General features: G+C 34.8%; 1 protein-coding gene across 1 annotated transcript in view; it reads right to left on the reverse strand.

The window, feature by feature from the left end:
* Positions 1 to 7,670: 7,670 nt before the first annotated feature.
* LOC132543833 (protein diaphanous homolog 2-like) overlaps positions 7,671 to 27,867 on the reverse strand; it is a 61,106-nt gene continuing 40,909 nt past the window's right edge. The window contains exons 14-24 of the mRNA XM_060207350.1: positions 27,738 to 27,852; positions 26,913 to 27,011; positions 25,080 to 25,276; positions 23,702 to 23,788; positions 22,951 to 23,103; positions 19,554 to 19,683; positions 17,584 to 17,626; positions 15,998 to 16,196; positions 15,489 to 15,624; positions 14,912 to 15,019; positions 7,671 to 9,079 (exon numbers count right to left, since the gene is read on the reverse strand). Coding sequence (XP_060063333.1) covers positions 8,847 to 9,079; positions 14,912 to 15,019; positions 15,489 to 15,624; positions 15,998 to 16,196; positions 17,584 to 17,626; positions 19,554 to 19,683; positions 22,951 to 23,103; positions 23,702 to 23,788; positions 25,080 to 25,276; positions 26,913 to 27,011; positions 27,738 to 27,852 — 1,500 coding nt within the window. The 3' untranslated portion in view covers positions 7,671 to 8,846. The remainder of the gene's footprint in view (positions 9,080 to 14,911; positions 15,020 to 15,488; positions 15,625 to 15,997; positions 16,197 to 17,583; positions 17,627 to 19,553; positions 19,684 to 22,950; positions 23,104 to 23,701; positions 23,789 to 25,079; positions 25,277 to 26,912; positions 27,012 to 27,737; positions 27,853 to 27,867) is intronic.

The raw sequence follows: 27,867 nt of genomic DNA on the forward strand, positions 1-27,867 counted from the left end.
TTGAAAGTACCGAGGAATCGTATATGCCACAAGTGATTCTTGCGTGACCTAATACACATTGCCAGTGCCGGGTATTCTAAGTGGAAAAATTTAACATGAGTACAACTAGAGTTTAACTTTATGAATAAGTGATAAGTAAACATCGGACTGTACTTTGGTCTAATCTCACGTGAAATTTCATTTTAAAAATAGCCTTTGTCCAAGCGTCATACACCTAAAAGTATTATGTTAGAATCCATGGATTGTTGGAACTCCTACGTTCATGGATTGTTGGAACTCCTACGTTCTTCGGAATATTTCTTTCCGAAACTCATTGTAAATCAAAGTCACACCTCAATGATGTATCATTACATGGCTTGTAACCATTGAACCATACGAAGTTGATTAATTTATGAAGAAAAAAAATAACATAAAAACAAGTTACCATGACGATTGGTCAAAGTGGTATCTTGTAAAGGGATTTGGCACGAATACCGACCCACGGTACAAATATATGTATTTTAGTGTCACTATGATACATCTATATGGACCGTGAGTCGAGAATTCGTACCAAATCCCTGTGGTATCGTTGTACACGTGGTTGGTGATGATACATGTAGTTGATGTTCCGTCCAGTCCCTAAACATTAATTGTACATGTTCTGAATGTCCTAAAACATTAGCATGACGTTTTCTAATCACCTAAAACATAAGCGTGACGTTTTTTAATCCCCTCAAACATTAGCGTGACGTTTTCTAATTCCCTCAAACCTCGGCGTGACGTTTTCTAATCCCCTTAAACATTAACGTGACGTTTTCTAATTCCCTCAAACCTCGGCGTGACGTTTTCTAATTCCCTTATACTTTAGCGTGACGTTTTTTAATCCCCTCAAACATTAGCGTGACGTTTTCTAATTCCCCCTAACCTCGGCGTGACGTTTTCTAATCCCCTCAAACATTAGCGTGACGTTTTCTAATTCCCTTATACTTTAGCGTGACGTTTTTTAATCCCCTCAAACATTAGCGTGACGTTTTCTAATTCCCCCAAACCTCGGCGTGACGTTTTCTAATCCCCTCAAACATTAGCGTGACGTTTTCTAATTCCCTCAAACATCGGCGTGACGTTTTCTAATCCCCTAAAACATTAGCGTGACGTTTTCTAATCCCCTAAAACATTAGCGTGACGTTTTTTAATCCCCTCAAACATTAGGGTGACGTTTTTTAATCCCCTAAAACCTCGGCGTGACGTTTTCTAATCCCCTTAAACATTAACGTGACGTTTTCTAATTCCCTCAAACCTTGGCGTGACGTTTTCTAATTCCCTTATACATTAGCGTGACGTTTTTTAATCCCCTCAAACATTAGCGTGACGTTTTCTAATTCCCCCAAACCTCGGCGTGACGTTTTCTAATCCACTCAAACATTAGCGTGACGTTTTCTAATTCCCTCAAACCTCGGCGTGACGTTTCTAATCCCCTTAAACATTAACGTGACGTTTTCTAATTCCCTCAAACCTCGGCGTGACGTTTTCTAATTCCCTTATACTTTAGCGTGACGTTTTTTAATCCCCTCAAACATTAGCGTGACGTTTTCTAATTCCCCCTAACCTCGGCGTGACGTTTTCTAATCCCCTCAAACATTAGCGTGACGTTTTCTAATTCCCTTATACTTTAGCGTGACGTTTTTTAATCCCCTCAAACATTAGCGTGACGTTTTCTAATTCCCCCAAACCTCGGCGTGACGTTTTCTAATCCCCTCAAACATTAGCGTGACGTTTTCTAATTCCCTCAAACATCGGCGTGACGTTTTCTAATCCCCTAAAACATTAGCGTGACGTTTTCTAATCCCCTAAAACATTAGCGTGACGTTTTTTAATCCCCTCAAACATTAGGGTGACGTTTTTTAATCCCCTAAAACCTCGGCGTGACGTTTTCTAATCCCCTTAAACATTAACGTGACGTTTTCTAATTCCCTCAAACCTTGGCGTGACGTTTTCTAATTCCCTTATACATTAGCGTGACGTTTTTTAATCCCCCCAAACATTAGCGTGACGTTTTCTAATTCCCCTAAACCTCGGCGTGACGTTTTCTAATCCACTCAAACATTAGCGTGACGTTTTCTAATTCCCTCAAACATCGGCGTGACGTTTTCTAATCCCCTTAAACATTAGCGTGACGTTTTCTAATTCCCTCAAACATCGGCGTGACGTTTTCTAATCCCCTAAAACATTAGCGTGACATTTTCTAATTCCCTCAAACATCAGCGTGACGTTTTCTAATTCCCTCAAACATCGGCGTGACGTTTTCTAATCCCCTCAAACATTAGCGTGACGTTTTCTAATCCCCTCAAACATTAGCGTGACGTTTTCTAATTCCCTCAAACCTCGGCGTGACGTTTTTTAATCACCTCAATCATTAGCGTGACGTTTTCTAATTCCCTCAAACATCGGCGTGACGTTTTCTAATCCCCCCAAACATTAGCGTGACGTTTTCTAATTCCCTCAAACATCAGCGTGACGTTTTCTAATTCCCTCAAACATTAGCGTGACGTTTTCTAATCCCCTCAAACATCGGCGTGAAGTTTTCTAATTCCCTCAAACATCGGCGTGACGTTTTCTAATCCCCTCAAACATCAGCGTGACGTTTTCTAATTCCCTCAAACCTCGGCGTGACGTTTTTTAATACCCTCAAACATCGGCGTGATGTTTTCTAATTCCCTCAAACATCAGCATGACGTTTTCTAATTCCCTCAAACCTCGGCGTGACGTTTTTTAATACCCTCAAACATCGGCGTGAAGTTTTCTAATTCCCTCAAACATTAGCGTGACGTTTTCTAATCCCCTCAAACATCGGCGTGACGATTTCTAATTCCCTCAAACATCGGCGTGACGTTTTCTAATTTCCTCAAAATATCGGCGTGACGTTTTCTAATTCCCTCAAACATCGGCTTGACGTTTTCTAATCCCCTCAAACATTAGCGTGACGTTTTCTAATCCCCTCAAACATCGGCGTGACGTTTTTTAATCCCCTCAAACATCGGCGTGACGTTTTCTTATTCCCTCAAACATTAGCGTGACGTTTTCTAATCCCCTCAAACATTAGCCTAAGATTTCTATTTGCTGTAAACATCATACATTGTTATATACTTTGTTCTCATTTGAGAAAATGACATTAAGTGCTTGGATTCAACAACTAATAATTACATGGCCGCTGTCGTCGATGATGCAAAAGACACTTGCTCTTCCAGAACATCTGGTCTTATTATCTTTGTACTTGTTTTTCAGGAGTCTCCTTGTAAATTTGTTCATAGTTTGGCCTAGTTTTTATTGAATTTGAGTTTGGATTATGTTGACATGCATGTATTTTCTGACCCCCCCCCCCCTCCCCCCCTTCAAAGAGCTGGCTACAGGTTCAATAAACTTGGTAGTCATTTGACATATTTGACCCCTGAGACCTTAAAAGAGGTCAAGATCATTCATTTGAACGAATCTAGTTGCTTTTTATCCAGCATGTTGCAGGCCAAATATCACCACCCTGAGCTTTTTTCACATTTAAGAAGCAATAAAAAAAGGAAAAGATTTTAACATAGTTGTGCAAGTAAGTTAATAAACTACACATGAATTGTTTTATAGTTTTAAATGTTTTTATTTAGGCAATAAATTCCGATATAGTTTCTCATTTTAACAGTCATACAACATCTGCTCTTACAAAAAACTCTCACACAAAGGAATCCAGCATACAGATAATTGTAGCAGTGCGATATACAAAAGTTAAAGCTCAGGCGATCTATGTACTCTAGCAAATTAACTGTAAAGAAAACAGAAATTCTACTTACTGGTCCTACAGTAGTAATAACAATTCATAGCTTTACTCATAAAATTGTTTTTACACCCACTTTAGAAGGATGTATTTGGTAAATCAAGACAGTGCCATACAGTCATGTGTTTGCCAGTTAGGGAAATTATACCGGGTAGAGCAGGTGAGCTCAAATTTCCATTTCAATACCAGAAGTACAAGTAGGCAGTTTCTCACTTCACAACGCAATGTTTACAGTTCTGTAGTATGTACTAACTACATATTATACGACACCATATAAAGGAAATGACAAAGCTTGAATTAATGTATTTAATTCTACCAAATAAGGACAGACTTCAATTATTATTTGGTTGGATGCTTGATTAACGGGTTCATAAATGGCTTTGCCTTATAAAAATCTAATTACTATCTGTCTGGCAGGTAAATACTTGATATCAAATGTTTAAAGGAATTATGCAGTATGAAACAAATCACTAACTAATATATTAATGTAACCCAGAGTGATCAATATAATCAAAATGGAAGTTACGGTGAAAACTTCATGTTCCACCATCAAATTTTGAACAGAAAAAGCTTTGCATCTGCCAATATGAATTTGTAGTTTGTCTCAGTAGTGTCAAGGTGAAAGGTCAATAAGACTTAGAAAAATAAAGATAAAACTTAACAAATCTAGAATAACAACATACATAAGTGTGAACACAACAACTATGTATAACCAAGTAGAACAGCAGTCATTCTCCAAACTGATCACACAGTCAAACTTACTTCAGAATACGTTTGTATGATGACGCTGATGACATACAGCCAAACTTACTTCGAATACGTTTGTATGGTGACGCTGATGACATACAGCCAAACTTACTTCAGAATACGTTTGTATGATGACGCTGATGACATACAGCCAAACTTACTTCAGAATACGTTTGTATGGTGACGCTGATGACATACAGCCAAACTTACTTCAGAATACGTTTGTATGATGCTGATGACATAGTCAAACTTACTTCAGAATAGGTCTGTATGATGACGCTAATGACATACAGCCAAACTCACTTTAGAATTAAGCACCAGAAAAAGAGACTTATCAAACAAACCACCTGTTTACATAAATGTATGAAACAGTCTTTCAGTTGCAGGTGGGGGGATATGGAACTTCAATCTGAGGGTGAAGAAGTCTGGATTCACCAAGATTCTATGAACAATTTTTTTTTCAACATTCCTGAAAATAACATCCAATCTCTTTTTTTCAACACCACCGGGTGAATTTTCAACATCTGAAACCTGCCTTAATTAAATGATTGAGAGAGGACATGTGAAATCATAGATTCAAATAAAAATATGAAGTGAGCCAAACAAAAGGCCCATAGGATCTGTATCACTCATCTGGTTTCGTTTGCTGACATTGATTAATTAAAACTAAAGGAAATGTATTTAATACACAAGTATCTTTTTCCCTTATAAGACTCCATCCTTCCTCCAAATGGGGGTACAATATGATGTTTGTACAAAATTGAATTTTCTTCACTTTAGGATGCTTCAGATCAAATCTTGACAAAATTGAATCCTCTTCACCTTAGGATGCTTCAGATCAAATCTATACAAAATTGAATTCTCTTCACCTTAGGATGCTTCAGATCAAATCTAGACAAAATTGAATTCTCTTCACCTTAGGATGCTTCAGATCAAATCTATACAAAATTGAATTCTCTTCACCTTAGGATGCTTCAGATCAAATCTAGACAAAATTGAATTCTCTTCACCTTAGGATGCTTCAGATCAAATCTAGACAAAATTGAATTCTCTTCACCATAGGATGCTTCAGATCAAATCTAGACAAAATTGAATTCTCTTCACCATAGGATGCTTCAGATCAAATCTAGACAAAATTGAATTCTCTTCACCATAGGATGCTTCAGATCAAATCTAGACAAATTGAATCACTCCAACTGAAGAAGAAGAATTTGCTCTATTTCCACTTTTGGGCCTTGTCATTGGTATTTTGAACCAAGTGAGCTAAAAAAACTGTTCAAATTTTTCGGTACATAAATTTATCTCTCACAGATGTGTAATCCATGTCAAATCAACCAGAATTTGATGTTCTCCACCCTAAAGACTGGATCAAATAACACGTATTTCCTTGTCTAGATTTGAACTGCACGCCCTTTGGTTTGGCTACACACCAAACCATGTCATTACAGTGCTTGAGCATTTCAAGTTAAACTCTGGATATAAATGTAGATATTAAAGCCACCGACCCATCTATATTGATCTATCATCCCCCATCCCCACCAAAAAAAAAAAAAAAAAATATATATATATGTATAAAATGAAAAAAACTGAAGTGATTGGACTGATGGGCCATGTATTACTAGAATGTATTCTAGGGTATTTCACTCGCAGATATTCACCATACAAACACATACATACACACACATTAACATTTCCCAAGTATGTTACAATGTACAGTCCCACATCTCCTGGGTAGCGTGTTGGTTAAAACATATATTACAAGTAAACAATTTTAGGAAAATAATATAACATCCCTATGTACATAAAGCACTGATTATTAATGTATATCTTTATACATATATCTCAAAAATTATCAAAATACAGAACTAGGACTTAGCTTCACAAACCTTTTTAGCTAGATTAGGTTTTTCCTCCACTATACTTTCAGCAATGTTTAAGTAAAGGGAATCTATTAAACATTTTTGTGAAACCATTGCTATACACCTTGTTTAACAAAATACTTCCAGCCATGTCATAATCCAAGGGTATTATAAACATATCAGACATGTAAAGGAATCTTCAACGTTAAAAAAAATAAATGGTGAATGAAAAATTCTCTATAACATTCAGGAATCACACAAAGCTACTTTTGTAGGAAACAGAGTGATGTACATTTTTTCTAGTTTGTTAACATGTGTACAATAATGAATTTACTTCCGGTAAATATGGCCAAACACTGATAGCAAGAACACCATGGCAACTAGAAGCTATGTGTATGGTCCATGTATTACAAGCCATTATCATACCTAATATATAAAGTTATTCATAAACAACTATATTCATATTTCATTCCTGACTGAACTGCCAGAGAGTTTTACCAGAAAGAGTTAGTACAAAAACTAATCCACCCCTATAGACTAATTCCCTCAGAATTCAATTCATTGCAATGTCAGTTTCAGATAGACAAGATTTCAACTTATCTGTCCATCTCCTTCCTTTTATCAATCGTGAACCTTTTAAATCCACATAAATTTTTAAAAAATATATAAAGTACATATCTTTTGAAAATGAGGCTGGCAATAATTCTTTTTAAAGAAGTATCTGGGTATTTGAGTTTGAAATGAAAATTCAGTTCAAGTACGGAATATGGGGCACTGAGAGGTTCTTTGTCCTTTCTACAAGGTTTTTTTTCCCTCGTTGCTTGGCATAGAAAGAAGGTGTTATGTGAGTACCAGGACCTTTTTCTATGCCCCAAGCCTATCAACTCTGGATCAGTCAAATGTAGTAAAACACCAGATTTTAAAATAAACGTGTTATGATGATACTGATAAGTTCTTGATAGTTTTACATGTAATGCCCAAATAATTCACATTTTTACTAACTTTAAATTTTTTCTCAAGATTAAATGAAATTACTTGATAGCCATCTGCTGAAGATGATATATACACACAGAAAATAAAACCTTTCTATCATATTTTATGCACTGAAATGTGTTTTTAGCAGACAAGGTATACTGTAAACCCTTTACATTAGAAAGTACACTATACTATCATCAATAGTGCAATGTACAGTCAAGTGATTTATGTTCAAAGTTTTGAATAATTGAAAAGTTTACTTTGAACTAGCATGTTATACTGTAGAACAATAAGATTTTAAAACCATCTCTTCTAACAAATTATTGTGAATATAAATATCTTAGCGATATTTCATTAGTGATGTACAATATTACAGTGGAAGGTTGTTTTTTCAAAATTTAATTAAGTGATGATTAGTTTAAACTAGGTAGTTCCGTTTAATTTCTTTATACATCAGGTAAGTTGAAATAAAAAAAAAATTCACAATGTTCCTTTTTCTCACTCATCTATAAAGACACATTTTATATAGGGTAAATAATTCTCTAAAGGGTTGCTTTGTCAGACATTATCGTTATCAGAGGATTATCATAGTATATAAAAATTATAGAAATAATAATTGATCAACTAGAATCAATATCTTCATGTCTTATCAAGTTCATACCATTTAGACAACCTTGTAAATAAATCTTAAATGTTCACCTTGTTTGGTTTTTTTTTTTTTTGTAAGTGTGTCAAGGTCGTTGATTTGAACAAATAAGTTTTCTAGGTTCATGCTGAAGGACAAAAGTGACTAGACAGCACAGTTCGGTCTGTTATGACAAATGAGTTAAAGTCTATCTCCATAAATTACATGATGAATATTATATAGTTTTAACTATAGTATTTTCAGTTCTGAAGATGAAATTTTAAACATCTTTGTCCAAGATGACCATAAAAGGTAAATAGAATTTAATTAGCTCTTCTCCTAAGCAAGTTACAGGCCTTATCTTAAAATTCTGAACCTTCAGGTTCTTCAGAAGATGTTTTTAATGGGAATGCTATTGCCCGAATCATGGACAGACAACAAAAATGCTATCAAAACCCCACAACTCTTCAACTTTTGATTTCAAGTGAACTTGTCCTTCACAATATTGTAAAGGTTAGAGCTGTTTTGCCAATAATGATCTTGTACAACAATTTACACTATAATCTTCTACCTGTAAACTTTACAATGTCAATCAGATGTCACAATTCAGTTCTCCATATTTCAGGCACAATTCTAATATATTTTCATTTCTAGAAACATTTTCTAAAGTTGTGACTTTATAAAGTAGCCATGTACATGGTTTTGGGATATATGTTTAACATTTCAATATATACAGTATAACTTTCTCAAAAACGGAAGGTCAACACATATATAACAACATCAGATATGTATCATCATGTTTTGGTCCCTTCAATAACATTCTTCTCTTGAAACGATTAGCTCATCATAATTCTTTCAACCTTGCTAAAAGTTTTTCTGCTTCGCTTTCTCCTTCAGATGGCTTCCTCCGTTCGCGTTTTCGCTCCCTTGGTTTTTCCACAGGTACACTAGTCCGTTCACGCGGTGGAGTGTCTGAATTTAGCACATCCTCAAATGAAATTTCTCGCACTGTTGAATTATCCACCTGGAGAAGATTTTGTCGTGACCTTGACCGAGATAGCTGGGCTCGGCGTTCAGCTAGAAGACAAAAGAACATTCTTATTAAAATTGTAACCATATGAGCTTACAAATAAATTATTAAATTATTTTTAATAATTAAAATAAAGAATTGAAATGGTTGATAGGCAGTTTACAAATAAACGCAATGTAAATAACTAGGTTGAAAACGAAACAAATTTGTGTCCATACAACTACCAAACAGTTCAATCACAAAATTCAAAATATCTTTTTACCCACATATTAGTCATCTGAAATATGTTAAAAAATTCATCACAAATCATCAGAAATATTTCTTTAAGAGAGAATAATTGTAGTTCATGAAAACCATTGATTAGGACAAGGGGAGGTAACTTGATGGATTACATGTTAGATTGGCGAAAATAACAAAAAGACATTCACAGTAAATAAATTTGAATCATATCATAACACACTGAAACATTCCTAACAATAAAGCCTTTTTTTTATAAAGTCAACATGCACCATCAAAGCTGAGACCTTTTATGAGACTATATTTAACATATTTAGCTTCTGGTTTTGTTTACTCATCATACCTCTGAATTATATATATATATTTTATCAAAATTTTTTACACAATTAGAATATTTTAACATGGTATTCATTTAGAAGCATCAGAAAAAAATTACAACATCATTAAAACATTTTTACAAAAATCTTTATAAAGGAGAATTCAAAATTTCTGTCAAAATCATTTTGTTAGAAAAGCAAGTATTGTAATATAATGTGTTTTTGGATCAGGAAGACGTTAAATTATACTTTTCAACAGGTTAACATATACTGAAGTATTTTAGCAAGCATGCAGGTGACATGTTTATTTGACATTAAATGTTCAGTATCATATAGGTTTAAATAAAAAGTGATCTATATTTAGTAAATGGCTGCCTTATAAAGGGAGATAAATGATGATACCTACTCCTGGACAGTGATTAGATATAATATATAGTATTTATCTAGGAAGAAAGCTTTATGAAGCAGTGTCTCAACATTTCATTAGAATCTTGTCTTCCATCTTCACTTAAAGAAATCATTTATTATTTTTGATTTGTTTTCAACTATTTTAAGGAATTTACAGCAAATTTACAATATTTTCTTTTTCTCCCATTTATGTTCGTTTTTTTCTTCAACTTTATAGAATGTTATATATAAAATCACAAAAATACAAATAACACATAAATGAAATATAGAATGATTTTCCTGTGAAAGTTATAAGGATGTTTTTTGACTGGTGTTAAGACAATGTCACATCAAGTCATTAATGTATACACTTTGTATGTTATTGTATACAGGACAGACTTGTGTCACCTTGTAACTACCCTGGTTCTCCACGCCTGGTTCACACGCGCTGAAATTAAAGTGTCTACATTTTACATACAGTTCATATAAACCCTGATACCAACTGGCTTCATCAGGTTCTGTTTGGGATTAATATACACCTCTAGAGCCTGAATTGCCTTGTGACTATAGACAAACCACTGCCAGTACCAGAATAAGCATCCTTAACTGAAAACATGATCATTTCATCTGGTCAGAATCCTATTTCAGCGATACGTTGTTTATCTAACTAGAACTTGTGTTGAGTTAAATTCATGCTAAATGTTTGATATAATTCATTCTGGAGTTCGGGATTTATCTGTCTCAGGGTCACATGTGTTATTTACTTGTGTCATTGTCAACCGATCATATTCAAGACAATTACAAATTGTAAGCATTCTCTTCAATACCAGTACACATATGTATTACTTGCAATTTTTGGTGGTAAATCAGAATATTATTACAAAATACCATCCAATGATTAATACTGTCAAACAAATACACAAAACACAAATAATCATATTATAAAACATTATGCATGGGAGAGTCTGGTCTGCACATCCAAAGAAAAGAAGCAAAACACAAAATATATATATATATATATATATAAAAAAAACCAGAAAAAAAGCAAAGCAAAATAAGCACATAAATGTATATAAAATATTGTGTACACAAACTGACATTTAAACAACAAAAACAACAATAAAATTGCAACACTAAGTTATGAAGTAAGTTTATCTTGTCATAATTCACACCACCTTCCATAATCCTTGTCACCTTGATCCAATTATTATCATAAAACACTCATTCATTTTTTGTAATATCCTAACCTTAATAAATTTTAGTCATATCACTGGATCTTATTGCAATTTCTGTCATACTCTTATGTCAATCATCGTCAAAATCCACTCTAAATACAATCCTTGATCGATTCAAATCTTACACCTAATCATCACATACATTAATCTTACTAAATACTTGTCATACTCCACACCCGAGCACATCTTCCTTTTTTTAAATGTGTAACAAGCTTGAACAAATTTTGAGTATAGATACTTAAGAAACAATACCTCAGATTGGAGAGGGATTGATTATATGAAAATAAAAGTAAATAAAGAATGCTTAGAAAATAAAAATGATATTCATATAAAAGGATATGAAAATGAAATTAAAATGATAAAATGTTAACAAGGTATCAATATAAAACAAACTTTTGTTGATGAACTTTTGCAATAATTCAGCTACATGGACACAATTGTCCAGAAAAAGCAACCAAAGAATGCACATATTACACACAGGACAAACTTCCACGGAGAAATCGAACTAAAAAACCAAATTACTAAAGCATTAGTCTATAAGAAATGTTGAGGTAATTACAAAATAAAAGCTGGAATCAACATTAAAACGTAAAATAGCCATTTAATGGGATAACAAATACCATGAAAAAAAAACATAAAACATCTACAGGTCAAAGCTGTTTCTTCAAAAGTGTCAGCATAGCCAAGATAGCCACGAAGCTTGGAGAAGTGCATGATATGTGTAATTTAGATATACTTTGACAAAATGCATATTTATCTATTGGCAAACAAGGAAGCCATGAAGCTTGGAGAAGTGGTATGTGTAATGTTGATATACTTCAACAAAATACATTTGTATCCATTAGCAGACAAGTACTATACATGTGACTGTGCAGAATGATTTGTGGGCTGTCAAACCAGATACACAGTAATGAATATGTACTGCCAAAAGATGTTGAAATTTAAAATTTCTGTCTTTTTTCCCCTTCAAATTGCATGCTCTCAATACTTACAATGCATATATATGGTTTCATATGAAGTATTGTTGAGCATGTACACATATATGCTAATTTTTACATGCTTGTTTGAGGTTCCAAGACACCATGCTGTATATTTTTCCCAGATTTCTATGCTGACAAAGGCTACACATTTCATGCTTGATTTTCACAACACTGACTTCCACGAAAACCTTAATTTAATGGGACCAACCAATGAGAAGAGCGGTGCATCACGCTGCCTTCAATAGCGTTGGTGAGCTGGTCCATATCTACTCCGTTGACAGGGGGGCGATTATGCCACACTCTAGATCGTGAGAGTGTGGAGAATCTATCCGCTGTGAGGTGCATAGGTGGAAGAAACAGATAGTATTGAGCAACACAGAAAGATGAGAAGGCTGTGAGAGCAGGTAATCTACACGATAATCTGTTTGTGGACTTTAGACTGTACAGACAGAAAGGATAATGGTAGAAGTGATATCTCTGTTCATAAACATTACAATTCCTTGAGCAGTGCAAAGACTCATAATGATAACAAGATGATGTCTTACATATATAGCTAACAACTCTATCATGACTGGTATTTTGTCAATATATGATGTATCAAATAATTTGACACATAGGCAAAAATTTTGTTTAATTGATGCTATGCATGCTTTAAACAAAATTCAGATTTGTCATCAAATCCAGAAGTATGTTCCCCAGAAACACACAATAAAAACTATTTTACGTGTTACTTAGACTCTATTTTTTAACCCACATGAATTTTACTACGAGAAAATCTCACTTATATCTGCTGAAAATAAATTTTCTTATTAACTTAAAAACTTACAAAAATATTGACATACACAGAATTTTCAACATTTCAATTTTAACAAACTGACAATCTTAGGGTGAATTTTACAAGTTTAAGCTTATTACCCGATTTCCATTTTAGATGAGGATCTAAAAAAATAATTCAGGTGAGAAATTGTTGCTAATCAATCCTTAACCAAACCACCATGTCATGGTAAAATATTTATGAAATAAACCTTCTAAAGTCAATGTCTGTATCCTTTGCACGTCTCTAATACTGACACCAGTAACTATAAAGGAAAGTGTAAAAAGAAAAGTGCTGACACAGCAGAAAATGGAAACACCAGAAACAAGATGAAATCTTACCATCACAAACAGATTTGTGAATTACGTAAAAAGAGAATGGTTTGTGTAAAAAATAAAGGACTTAAAACTAATTGATTTTTTGAAACAGAATCTTCCTATCCCATCAGGATATTTGTTACTTCTTGCACAAGTACCCAAACCCAACTACTGGGGAAGAGAACAAAATCACCTTGACCTTTCTAAGGGAGGTAATAGATAAACCTTGTGTCAGATCCAACCAATACTTATCTGGTGTGTTTATTTTCTCACAGAACATCTTAGTTTACCTCATAATTTTATGATATGAACATACATCTTTTTAAGACAGATAAATCAGAGATAATTATTTTGATATCAAATCTGGAAAAACAGACTGATGTGTCAATTACAGCTCCATCAAATTCAAAGGGTTACAACCTAATACGATATAATGATGTATCACATAGTGAATATGGAAGTCTGTATGTACTGGTAAGTCCTGAATATTTCAATGAAATTTGCTGTGATGCAGTTCAACATTTTGTTGCAAGTTTAAGCAAAATTTATCAACTTTTTCAGTAAGTTATATGATCATGAAATGATGAAAACAATATTTTACAAATGGAATAGAATCAGACTGAATGAGTAACTTTCTTTTTTTTACAGTTTAACATACAGGCAGGAGTATAACGATTATAGTCCTGCAGCCTGTTTAACTAGATTGAAAATCTCACTGATATATTGTTTCAAAGTACTGGTTGGATAGACCATGTCCTCTTAAACCATTAAATACACGTATATCCCTGTTACCTGGAGTTAGGTAGCCAACTAATAAAATACAACAATGATATGTTATAACCCGGACTCCAAATTAAAATTTGTTATCTGCAGGTTCCTGATATTTCTAGATATTAGAGGTATTAGTTTGTTATTATGTTATATAGAAAAGATCTTTTAAACAAATAGAAAGATATAAAGAAGCTTGCATAAAGATGTATTCCAGTTACATACAATAATTGATTTTTTCCAAGTAACTATATGATTGAATTCTCATATCGTCTACATGTAGATAAAAAGACTTATATAGTACATGTAAACACAGAAATAATGAATAATATATATTTATGTTTATTCTTACACATAAGATATACAACAGCATTAAGAAAGTCATTGAATACAATCTCTACACAAAAATCTGGCACATTTTTGCTGGAAGTGCATTTAAAAAAAACGCTTTGTGAAATGCACAAAAACAATAAGCCCTGTGTGGACAACTATACTTAAAGCACTGCAGTGTGACATATTTTAAGATACAACAATGCAACACCACACTAGTGATATTCTGTACTAGGAAAAGATCTTTCACACTGCTGCCCTCTCTCATAAATCTGCCATCTTTTACAACACTCACTTTTCTATAACATTTTTTCAACATTAATAAACCATTATCTCAGACCTAATTCATAAGTTCTACCCATGTTAGTATCTAAATTTCATTATCATTATCAGCCCCGCGTTCCAAGAAAACACACAGAGAGCCAACATAACCCACACTATGATTCTGAGTATGATATTACAATCACGGTAAACGACCGTTAGGATAAATTTACCTCCTGCGGCACGTGGTGTTCGACGCTTGCCATCTCTTCCCTTGTTAAAGGCTGATCCTGTCTTCAGAGCATCTAGTAAATTGTCTATCACTCCTTCCTGGTCATCATCTGAAACACAAAGGGAACACGTTTAAACTATCTATAACTATGTCCCTGGTTATTCAAGGCTAGCCATTCAATAACACTACAATATCTCTTCACATCGAGAAAGAAAACAGAAAATAAAGATTGTCAATCTTCCTTAATATTTATTTACAAAGCATAGCACTTGGCTATGCCCTCCTACATATTGTCAACTTTCTTGCAAGTGCCACTGAGGAAAGACTGCTGTTCCTGTGCTGATGTTAGGAATACATCACCAAGGTCAAGGTCAAGGTCAACATCAGACATGAAAGTTTCTTAAAATTGTATATGTATCCTCTAAATTTAAAAAAGCTTGTGTAAAAGAAATCTCTTTTTGGTCCAAATTTTATGTTTGGTATCAAGTCCATCTATTTAAATGAACAATGGTGATCACTACTTTTAAAAGATACAAATAAACTCCAGAGTCTGTCCAATCCTTGTAATGTTGACATACCAATGGTTACATCAACCAGTGCTTTCTTCCTCGCTATTTTAGCCTCCTTTTCCTTCTGAGCGCGCTCCTTAGCCTCTTTAGCTCGGCGAATCTTCTCCTGCATTTCTCGAATTTTGGCATTTTCTTTTACAGCTTCCTGTTGAAATAACAATCTTTGATTGTGTATTTTGTTCGCCTCACTACAGGTGTATGCAATTCACAGGGGCACAGGCTCATGGACAGTGTTTCAGTTTTAAAAGATGTCACTAGTATGATCAATATTTCTATGAAAACATGAAAAACATTCAATAAAGACATGAGACCATGGGGACCATGTATCAAAATACATACTTCAATCACAAAACACTGTCAATGCAAGAATTTGGATTAAGTGACTTCCGTGTTTTTGACAGACAAGAGAACAAATTATCATTATAAGATATAGACCAACATGAATGATGTAAGGTTGTGATTGTTGAAGACAAAACATTAATTATAAGTGTGTCTGTATATAAAAAAAAAACAATTACCACAAAATGCTCTTTGAATGCCTTGAGATCTGCAAAGAACTCGTCCATTGTATATTTTTTTACATCAAAGGCATAGAACTTGGCCATGCCTTTGTACAAATTGTCCATTTTCTTGTACATCCCACTGAGGACGGACTGCTGTTCCCTTGCTGATGTTAGGAACACGTCACCAAAGTCAAGGTCAACATCAGACATGAAAGTTTCTTAAAACTTAATTCAAGTACATCATAAAACCTGTCTCATGAAGAACACTGAAAGGAGCAGAAAATAGCGTTCTTTAAGGTAGATTCGACTGTACAAACTTTTGTGAATCATCTTTTCCTTATAGAGCAGAAGGAAAATACTATCTTTACTCACAAATCAATAAATTTCCAGTGATGACTACTCATCAAAACACCAAATATTTTACACAGGGCTTACTTCAATATAAAATCTTACAGCACAATAATAATGATATAATGCCCCTTTTTGTATTTTCTTGACCCTGTTACAGTATACTAACCATGATATAATGCCCCTTTTTGTACTTTCTTGACCCTGTCACAGTATACTAACCATGATATAATGCCCCTTTTTGTACTGTCTAGACCCTGTTACAGTATACTAACCATGATATAATGCCCCTTTTTGTATTTTCTTGACCCTGTTACAGTATACTAACCATGATATAATGCCCCTTTTTGTATTTTCTTGACCCTGTTACAGTATACTAACCATGATATAATGCCCCTTTTTGTATTTTCTTGACCCTGTTGCAATATACTAACCATGATATAATGCCCCTTTTTGTATTTTCTTGACCCTGTTACAGTATACTAACCATGATATAATGCCCCTTTTTGTATTTTCTTGACCCTGTTGCAATATACTAACCATGATATAATGTCCCTTTTTGTATTTTCTTGGCCCTGTTACAGTATACTAACCATGATATAATGCCCCTTTTTGTATTTTCTTGACCCTGTTGCAATATACTAACCATGATATAATGTCCCTTTTTGTATTTTCTTGACCCTGTTGCAATATACTAACCATGATATAATGCCCCTTTTTGTACTTTCTTGACCCTGTTACAGTATACTAACAATGATATAATACCCCTTTTTGTATTTTCTTGACCCTGTTACAGTATACTAACAATGATATAATACCCGTTTTTGTATTTTCTTGACCCTGTTACAGTATACTAACAATGATATAATACCCCTTTTTGTATTTTCTTGACCCTGTTACAGTATACTAACCATGATATAATGTCCCTTTTTGTATTTTCTTGACCCTGTTACAGTATACTAACCATGATATAATGCCCCTTTTTGTATTTTCTTGACCCTGTTACAGTATACTAACAATGATATAATACCCCTTTTTGTATTTTCTTGACCCTGTTACAGTATACTAACCATGATATAATGCCCCTTTTTGTACTTTCTTGACCCTGTTACAAAACTAACCATGATATAATGTAATCTTTGTTTATTTTCTTTGACTTAATTTGCAATGACAAATTTTTGCAAACTTGTTTTGATAGTAATTATCAACTGGAAAGGATATGTTCATGACATCTGGAAACTTATCATTATAATGGCCCCTTGCTTTGTATTTTCTTAACATCCAATTCTGTTGCAACTTTTCTAACCATGATATAATGTCCCTTTTTGCATTTCATCTGACACTACAATCACAGTGACAAAGATAAAGTAACATCTGACACTACAATCACAGTGACAAAGATAAAGTAACATCTGACACTACAATCACAGTGACAAAGATAAAGTAACATCTGACACTACAATCACAGTGACAAAGATAAAGTAACATCTGACATATAATCACAGTTTTTGTATTAACATCTGACACTGTTACAGTATACAGTGACAAAGATATTAGTAACATCTGACACTACAATCACAGTGACAAAGATATTAGTAACATCTGACACTACAATCACAGTGACAAAGATATTAGTAACATCTGACACTACAATCACAGTGACAAAGATATTAGTAACATCTGACACTACAATCACAGTGATTGTAATCTTTGTTTATTTTCTTTGACACTACAATCACAGTGACAAAATTTTTGTAACACTTGTTTTGATAGCAATTACAAGTGGAAAGGATATGTTCATGACATCTGAAACTTACAATCCATGGCCAGATGCTTTAGTAACATTAACATACAATCACAGTGACAAAGATATTAGTAACATCTGACACTACAATCACAGTGACAAAGATAAAGTAACATCTGACACTACAATCACAGTGACAAAGATATTAGTAAACGTTTGTAGCAGTAATTTGTTTATCTATGAGTGAAGAATATCACTTGGCATATACATCATTATTCCCTGTGTATAACTTATAGTTTCATAGATATCTTATCAATAGCCACTTATTTTCTTGATGCACTGTTTATATACAGGAAGCAGAAATGACGTTGATCTTTGGTTCACAATGTTAATTACAAACTTTCATTAGGTTTCAGTACTGTGGTTTGGTAATTAATCCTAAATGATGTTAGTGCTCCTGTTATACGTTTCTTGGTAGTAAATAGAGCCTGCCATTCTAGGACCACTTGGACCTGTTATTTCAGTTGTCAGACTGGTTCCTCAGTGTATAGAACATCCAATGAATGATGATTAACAGTAATTTTTCAAAGTAACATAAAAAAGAAAAAATACAAACAATGTCAAAATGTAAATATAAGAAAAAAATTTCCTTTTTGGTTGTTTACTGGTGTGTAAACTGCATTTTTTTTACAGATATTTCAACATAACATGCTAACACATGTCATTTAAAATATCGTTAAAAAAATGCAGTTTACACACCAGTAAACAACAAATAAAGAATAAAACCTATGAAGTTCATCTCCAAAATATGTAAAGTGTGTCTTCTATTTATATCTTATTAAGATAATACTGAATAGTCACTATAAAAATCAGACCATAAATGCTTATGCTGTATATATATATATATATGATGATGAACAAAGATTACTGTAGATGTAAAATGAAAACTATGGCATTGCTGTGAAAAGCAACATATTTCATCATGCTTTACCTTGGTAAACATGAAAGTTCAGTGAAATCTGACTCACAAATTTAATAGAGAGAGACATGTTGATGAAAATGACTTAACTTTCTTTGTTCATCATCTACTGTCAGTTGGACCTCTATACAAACCTCAAACCTCGGGCAGCCCTTTCAACATAGGACAGTATCTACTGTTAGTGGGACCTCTATACAAACCTCGGGCAGCCCTTTCAACATAGGACAGTATCTACTGTCAGTGGGGACCTCTATACAAACCTCGGGCAGCCCTTTCAACATAGGACAGTATCTACTGTCAGTGGGGACCTCTATACAAACCTCGAGCAGCCCTTTCAACATAGGACAGTATCTACTGTCAGTGGGGACCTCTATACAAACCTCGAGCAGCCCTTTCAACATGGGACAGTATCTACTGTCAGTGGGGACCTCTATACAAACCTCGGGCAGCCCTTTCAACACAGGACAGTATCTACTGTCAGTGGGGACCACTATACAAACCTCGGGCAGCCCTTTCAACATAGGACAGCTCTTCTGTGAAGGTAAGGAGATCTGGGTGTTGCTGTTCTATGACATCAGCAAGGTAATGGACTAGAGTGGTCTTCCCATCCTGACTCTTGGTGTTGTGGAGCTGGTTAGGAAATACAACAGTGCGTGTAGGCAACAATATTCATTTACCTGGTAGTTTCACTAAAGACTTACCTCACTGTTTCATTTTTAATTTAATTTTTTGTAATTGTATTTCAATTTTGTTTTAGATGCTGAATTATGCTATATGTCTGATGATATGAGCTATTTTATTTAAAATATACTGTTTGATAATGCATCATCTTGCACTTTTAATATGAGTGCAAGGCAGTAATTGGCTTTTGATGGTGAGTATAAATTTTTTTCTGTGAGATCATCATTTGGGGGTCCAGCTATACATTATTAATCAACTAAACGTGGTCAACAGAGTGATGACATTACTGTGTGTGAGAACGTCCAGCACACAAACATGATACAGTAAATGTATACAGTCATGACATTACTGTGTGTGAGAACGTCCAGCACACAAACATGATACAGTAAATGTATACAGTCATGACATTACTGTGTGTGAGAACGTCCAGCACACAAACATGATACAGTAAATGTATACAGTCATGACATTACTGTGTGTGAGAACGTCCAGCACACAAACATGATACAGTAAATGTATACAGTCATGACATTACTGTGTGTGAGAACGTCCAGCACACAAACATGATACAGTAAATGTATACAGTCATGACATTACTGTGTGTGAGAACGTCCAGCACACAAACATGATACAGTAAATGTATACAGTCATGACATTACTGTGTGTGAGAACGTCCAGCACACAAACATGATACAGTAAATGTATACAGTCATGACATTACTGTGTGTGAGAACGTCCAGCAAAAAAAAAATTATGATAAAGTAAATGTATTCAACAGACTAATTAAATTGCAAACTATTTACAGGCCATTGAATAAAATTCAGGGGAATACCAAAAATGTCTTAGCCTTTTCTGATTCATGAGCCACTAGTTAGAAGGCAATCACCAGCTAGCATATTGTGCCTGAGCTCCATTTCATGAAAATCAATCTTAAAAAATTTATTAACTTCTCATTACATAAACAATAGGAATATGAACAAGAGGCCCGGAGAGACAGTATTACCCAATCAAATGTAAATCTCATAATTACACATAAAACAGACAAGAATATGCTGAAAAAATTACTCCATCCATGAAGAGTGCTAAGTATGGGTGTTGACATTTCATTGGTGTAAAATTAACCTGTCAAAAAATCATTATTGCTAGATAAATCTAATTTTTTTTTTCATAATATAAACAGTTACTTATTTTTCTATATATATTCAACATATTCAAATACATTCTATAAGTAAAGACTACCCTTATGCAAAAAATGATAAACATGCATGTTTAACTGTGTCTGAAATTAACAACAGATGGAATTTAATGAAACGAAGAAACAGACAATGACTTGACAATCTTAAAAAAACAATGTCTATCTTGCACTTTAATTCTGATCCAATCAATATAAATATGAAAAAAAAAATAATGATTTAATTTCTTATTCCCAATTCAACACCTACAGTCCTCGAACTCAATCATACTAGCAGAACATCCACCAAAGACGCAGACTTCACCGCATACCCTGATGAGTATCTGAAAGACTGAATGAGTTATTCAGCAATAGACTAGACAATACAGAAGACATTTTCTATGTTGAAAGTAAACTTGAGCCCCTTTAAAAAATTCAATGTTTGGGTCCGAAAATTCATGAAATAGGAGCATAACGTACTGGTCCCAAGGCCAAAGGGCATCCACAACGAATGAATTATCAGGGGTAACAACTCTCAATAAGCTGATTCTATACATACTTATACTAAAATGAATCAACTCACAAAGCATGCTATTTATCAGGGGAGACAACTGAAATCTTCTGTTCAATGTTGCTAATATTCTCCAGCTGTTCTAAACCAGATTTAAGAAGGAGCTGAAAAGCATGGCATTATCCCCCACACCCAGCTGTTGGTGTAAAACCCAAACATGATATATATATATATATATATATATCAGTATAACAATTTGTGACGAAACTCAACTATCCATTGCAAATATCACCTGAAAATCTAATACAGTGAAAGTGCTAGTGCAAAATGTAGTCTTCTTTTGTCAATTATCAATATTTCCTGGCATCTCCTCAACTTCAGCATTTTATATATATACATATATATCTTATATTTGAAACTTATAGAAAGAGTGTATATCTTGATGTAGATCCTGTGTTTTTGACTGTTGATGTTGATATTTGAATATAGCTTGGTATTGTCTAGGAACAAATTTATGCAACACTCTAGAAGACCTGGAGTAATAAAAGATATTATAAGAAATTCAACAAGATGATAGTAAGCCAGTGTCAATACCTGCATACCATCAACACTGTCATCCTATACTAATAAATCTTACAAAATTATTTCCAGAGGAAAATAAATGTTATCATCAAAAATGTAATTTTTCTATAAAAATTATAGTAAAGCTAACCTCCTTGCCAGGAAGAAATGTGAGAGCCATTTTGGTAATTTAAGTATGATTTCATACTGGAAGATCATTTGATTCTACCATACCTTGGTATTGAAAAGAAGATTTTTGAAATTTAAATCAATGTAACCCTTTTTGGACCAACCCATCAGCCCCTGGTGGTCAACCAGGATCAATATGGGCATACCATCAAGTCGTCATCCTTCACTCATAATTCTAACCATGTTTGAAATATTTCCACTGAAAATTGAACAAATTATACCCAAAAATCTATTTTTCCAATACAAAATATAGTAAACTTTACCTCCTCCTCAGGGGAAATGTGAGAGCCTGGGGCCATAAAATTCACAATATTGGTAAACCACTTTAAGAATGCTTCCATCCATGAACATCACTTCGTTCTACCATACCTATAGGCCAAGACCCACCATTTATACAAAACTGATTTTCCTTCAACCAAGCATGCTTCAGACCAAATTGGGAAATTGTTTTTTCTCTTAAGCCTCAGGGGCCTAGACCATTAATCAATAAACTTCCTTTCTTTTTCCAAGGATGCTTCAGACCAAATTTGATTAAATCTGCTCAGTTGTTCATGAAAAATTGCAGAATATAGTAAACGCTGATAGAAGACGGACGGCAGACAATGGACGACATACAAAGCGGTATCCCTATTGCTTACTTGGCCCTTTTGGCCAGGTTAGTTAGCAAAAACCACTCATTGCTGTAATGCTAGTTAGAGATGTAACAAATCATTTCAGCATTTGGTGTGACATCTCATGGGAAATGTCCACTAGAATGCTCTTTAGAACTTTGGTGTTTACTTACCTTACTCAGGTAACTCAGTTCAAACCCTACAGACTGAGCATTTCTGGAACCTGCATTAAGATAGTTTCCCATGAATAATATTAATTCCAATAGACTGTTGAATTTTTTACTGTTCCGAACCTCCTCACAGGCTTCGATGGCAGCTACCACGTCCTGAATAGATAAAACACAGTATAGAGCATTGTTCCTCATTACCTTTGATAATTGATAAAGTTGGGAAAACTGATGATGAATATTCTAATGATGACTGCTCTTTAACAAGGAAACAGCCAACTTATATTTTCAATACCTAATAATGATATAACTGTATAAAAGACAAAACACATGTAATCAATGTTAACTAGACAAAAAGAAGGAAATTGTTGGTCAAAATGATATATTTAGTATATCTGTATAGTTTGATCCTTTCCTTTCTTGCCGTCTGTTTGCTCTTATTCTCCCATAATAAAGAAAGTACAAGAGACCATAAGGAATATACAGATATAATGTGAGAAATTTCCATCACATACTCTCCAAGAAAAGGTAATAACAGTTTATACTCTCCAAGAAAAGGTAATAACAGTTTTTGAATGTCGAAAACCAAGCTGGCTGCCTGTGAGCCATTTTGTTTTCTAATCAATAGTAAGTTAACGGGAATTTGAAAAAACCATCACCTGATGGTAGGAATAACATAAAACATATCTTTGGTCTTAATTCAGATAATTCAAGGAAATTTGATATCTTATCACAATACCATTAACATTTTACTTACTGGTTTAATTTCTGAAACCAGCTCAGGGAAGTTCATTTTAAAGAGCATTGACTTTAATCTAGGCGTAATTCTTTTTATACTGCTTATCTGAAACAGAACAAAGAAAATAATCAACATGATTTCTAATTTTTCTTTAAATCTTATTTTATGTTGAAATAAATTTCAACAATATCATAAGTTTAGAATGTATACCCCTCTGATCACAGCAGACATTGGTAATAATGCAAGCCATAAGCACAGCAACTTATTCAAGTTGAGTCAACACACACCTATCCTTAAAGTTGTAACTGTTCTATGTGCTGTAACTGACTCAGACAAAACCAAGTCAATACACACCTATCCTTACAGTAGTAACTGTTCTATGTTGTAACTGACTCAGACAAACCCGAGTCAACACACACCTAACCTTACAGTAGCAGCTGTTCCATGTGCTGTAACTGACTCAGGCAAAACCAAGTCAACACACACCTATCCTTACAGTAGTAACTGTTCTATGTTGTAACTGACTCAGGCAAAACCAAGTCAACACACACCTATCCTTACAGTAGTAACTGTTCTATGTTGTAACTGACTCAGGCAAAACCAAGTCAACACACACCTATCTTTACAGTAGTAACTGTTCCATGTGCTGAGTTGGTTAGCTGTAACCTATTCTGGTGAAGTTGAGTATAGTTGCTGTGACCCATTCAGTCTGAATTAAGTAGCTGTAATCTAATCAGACCAGCTATACCAAAGAGACGTTGGATCACTGACATCTTCTTGAAAAGTAACCAATCTTAATTGAGTAGCTGTAACCAGTCTGAGTTGAGACACACATCTATCCTATTATAGTCGTATCAGTTTTATGTGCTGTAACTGACCCAGGTAAAATTAAATCAACACACATCTATCCTTACAGTAGTAATTGTACTTTGTGCTATAACCTATTCTGGTCAAGTTGAGTATAGTTGCTGTAACCCATTCAGTATGAGTTGAGTATGTACTACCTATTCAGGCTGAGTTGGGGAGTTGTAACCAGTATGAGTTGAGTACCTGTTACCTATTCAGTCTGAGTTGAGATGCTGTAACCAGTCTGAGTTGAGAAGCTGTAACCAGTCTGAGTTGAGAAGCTGTAACCAGTCTGAGTTGAGATGCTGTAACCTATTCAGTCTGAGTTGAGTACCTGTTACCTATTCAGTCTGAGTTGAGTACCTGTTACCTATTCAGTATGAGCTGAGATGCTGTAACCTATTCAGTCTGAGTTGAGTACCTGTTACCTATTCAGTCTGAGTTGAGTACCTGTTACCTACTCAGACTGAGCTGAGATGCTGTAACCTATTCAGACAGAGTGAATCCCTTGTTACAATTAACTAATTAGGCTGAATACACATAAGCTTACTGTTACTGTAAACTGTTCAGACTCGGCCAGGTCATCATACTGGTCTTTGAAGGAAGCAAGTTTGTTGATCTGTTCTGGCTCGGGCATGTACTTAATAAGCTGCTCCAGTAGTGCTGTAGACAGGTGTGACTCATCCATCTCTAGAATACGGCGCCGTATCTCTTCATACGGTACCTTGATCGAACCCAACAAGATCGCTGTAACAAAGGAGAAATTATAATACACATAAAATTACAATTACAAAAAACATTACATGAGCAAAACTTCAAACCTTAGATTAGTTTCCTGTACAATACTTCAGAGCTGATTTCATTAGAATCAGATCTGTACTGATTTGACTTTGAACTTACCCATTGTACAAATTATGCTGGCATTTTCACAAGTTCTGAGTTGGTTGCCATGGGAACCAACAGTACTTACACAAGCTCTATGGGGTGGATGGGAGAACCACCAGATACTTACACAAGTTCTCTGCTAGTTCCCAAAGAAACTGACAGGTATTAACTTACACAAGCTCTATGCTTGTTTTCAAGAGAACCACCAGGTACCTACATAAGTTCTTTGCTGGTTCCCACAGAAACCGAGAGGTATTAACTTACACAAGCTGTATGCTTGTTTTTAAGGGAACCTCCAGGTACTTACACAAGTTTTGTGCTGGTTCCCACTGAAACCAGCAGGTATTAACTTACACAAGCTGTATGCTTGTTTTGAAGGGAACCTCCAGGTACTTACACAAGCTGTATGCTTGCTTTGAAGGGAACCTCCAGGTACTTACACAAGCTGTATGCTTGCTTTACACAAGCTGTATGCTTGCTTTAAAGGGAACCTCCAGGTACTTACATAAGTTTTGTGCTGGTTCGCACAGAAACCGACAGGTATTAACTTACACAAGCTGTATGCTTGCTTTGAAGGGAACCTCCAGGTACTTACACAAGCTGTATGCTTGCTTTGAAGGGAACCTCCAGGTACTTACAAAAGCTGTATGCTTGCTTTGAAGGGAACCTCCGGGTACTTACACAAGCTGTATGCTTGCTTTGAAGGGAACCTCCGGGTACTTACACAAGCTGTATGCTTGTTTTGAAGGGAACCTCCGGGTACTTACACAAGCTGTATGCTTGCTTTGAAGGGAACCTCCGGGTACTTACACAAGCTGTATGCTTGCTTTGAAGGGAACCTCCGGGTACTTACACAAGCTGTATGCTTGCTTTGAAGGGAACCTCCGGGTACTTACACAAGCTGTATGCTTGCTTTAAAGGGAACCTCCAGGTACTTACACAAGCTGTATGCTTGCTTTGAAGGGAACCTCCGGGTACTTACACAAGCTGTATGCTTGCTTTGAAGGGAACCTACGGGTACTTACACAAGCTGTATGCTTGTTTTGAAGGGAACCTCCGGGTACTTACACAAGCTGTATGCTTGTTTTGAAGGGAACCTCCGGGTACTTACACAAGCTGTATGCTTGCTTTGAAGGGAACCTCCGGGTACTTACACAAGCTGTATGCTTGCTTTGAAGGGAACCTCCGGGTACTTACACAAGCTGTATGCTTGCTTTGAAGGGAACCTCCGGGTACTTACACAAGCTGTATGCTTGCTTTGAAGGGAACCTCCGGGTACTTACACAAGCTGTATGCTTGCTTTAAAGGGAACCTCCAGGTACTTACACAAGCTGTATGCTTGCTTTGAAGGGAACCTCCAGGTACTTACACAAGCTGTATGCTTGCTATAAAGGGAACCTCCAGGTACTTACAAAAGCTGTATGCTTGCTTTGAAGGGAACCTCCGGGTACTTACACAAGCTGTATGCTTGCTTTAAAGGGAACCTCCAGGTACTTACATAAGTTTTGTGCTGCTTTTCCCTCCAAAACCTTTAGTTCCTTTGTCTTTTTACTTGTTTTTTTCTTCTCAGTATTTTCTGTGGTGTCAACCTTTTTAGCTGAAGAAAGAAATGATATTCTTTATCTTAAACATAAAACCTACAGCAATGAAATCAGAGTGACATGGTCTCATTTCAAGATACTTTAGAAAATGACCCCTCATTTGGATACCATACCTGTGCATATACTTAAATGCTAAAACTGACCTTTGACCCTATAAATTTTGACTAAACATCCATCAAGTGTGACCTATCAAACCGACAGATGGTTACGAAATTTTAATCACATGTATAACTTGATATTCCTTTTCTGTGGTAAGCATGAATCAAACCTGTGAAGGGTTGGTGAGATGCCTTCAACACAAACTTTATGCTAGGACAAACAGAATCACAGAAACATGGACAAGCAATAGAATGTATACGGACACCATCAAATGTGATGTTTATTTATCAATCCCTTAACTAAGTATAGTTTTCATTATTAGTGTTTCATAATTTTCAAATAATACCCTATGTGTATTTCTTATTCTGAGTGTTAAAGGTTAGTGTGATTAAAACCAATGTTAAGAATACAACTCATAGGATTTACATTCTGATAGAAATGATATATTTACAAGTATAAGAAATTTGAAGACGGGAAACATAACACCAGGTGTATCACCTTTACATAAACTATTCAAGACTTATCACTGGTTTGGTTTTACATACAGGTATTTTTTACATATCATCACCTCAGGGCATTTAAAGACAGTCAATACTCATTAACTTTCATGCATTGATACATACTTTTGGACATTGTACCAAAGTTTTCCACTAGACCCTTGAAAATGTTGTCATTCTCAAACTTCTGTTCTTTGGCAGTAACCCAGAAGGAATCCTTCTCTATATTTTTCAAGTTGACCTGAAACAGATGAAC

Source organism: Ylistrum balloti, unplaced genomic scaffold (assembly GCF_031769215.1).
Source record: "Ylistrum balloti isolate Yb309-2 unplaced genomic scaffold, AGI_CSIRO_Ybal_v1 Utg369586, whole genome shotgun sequence".
Taxonomy (NCBI): domain Eukaryota; kingdom Metazoa; phylum Mollusca; class Bivalvia; order Pectinida; family Pectinidae; genus Ylistrum; species Ylistrum balloti.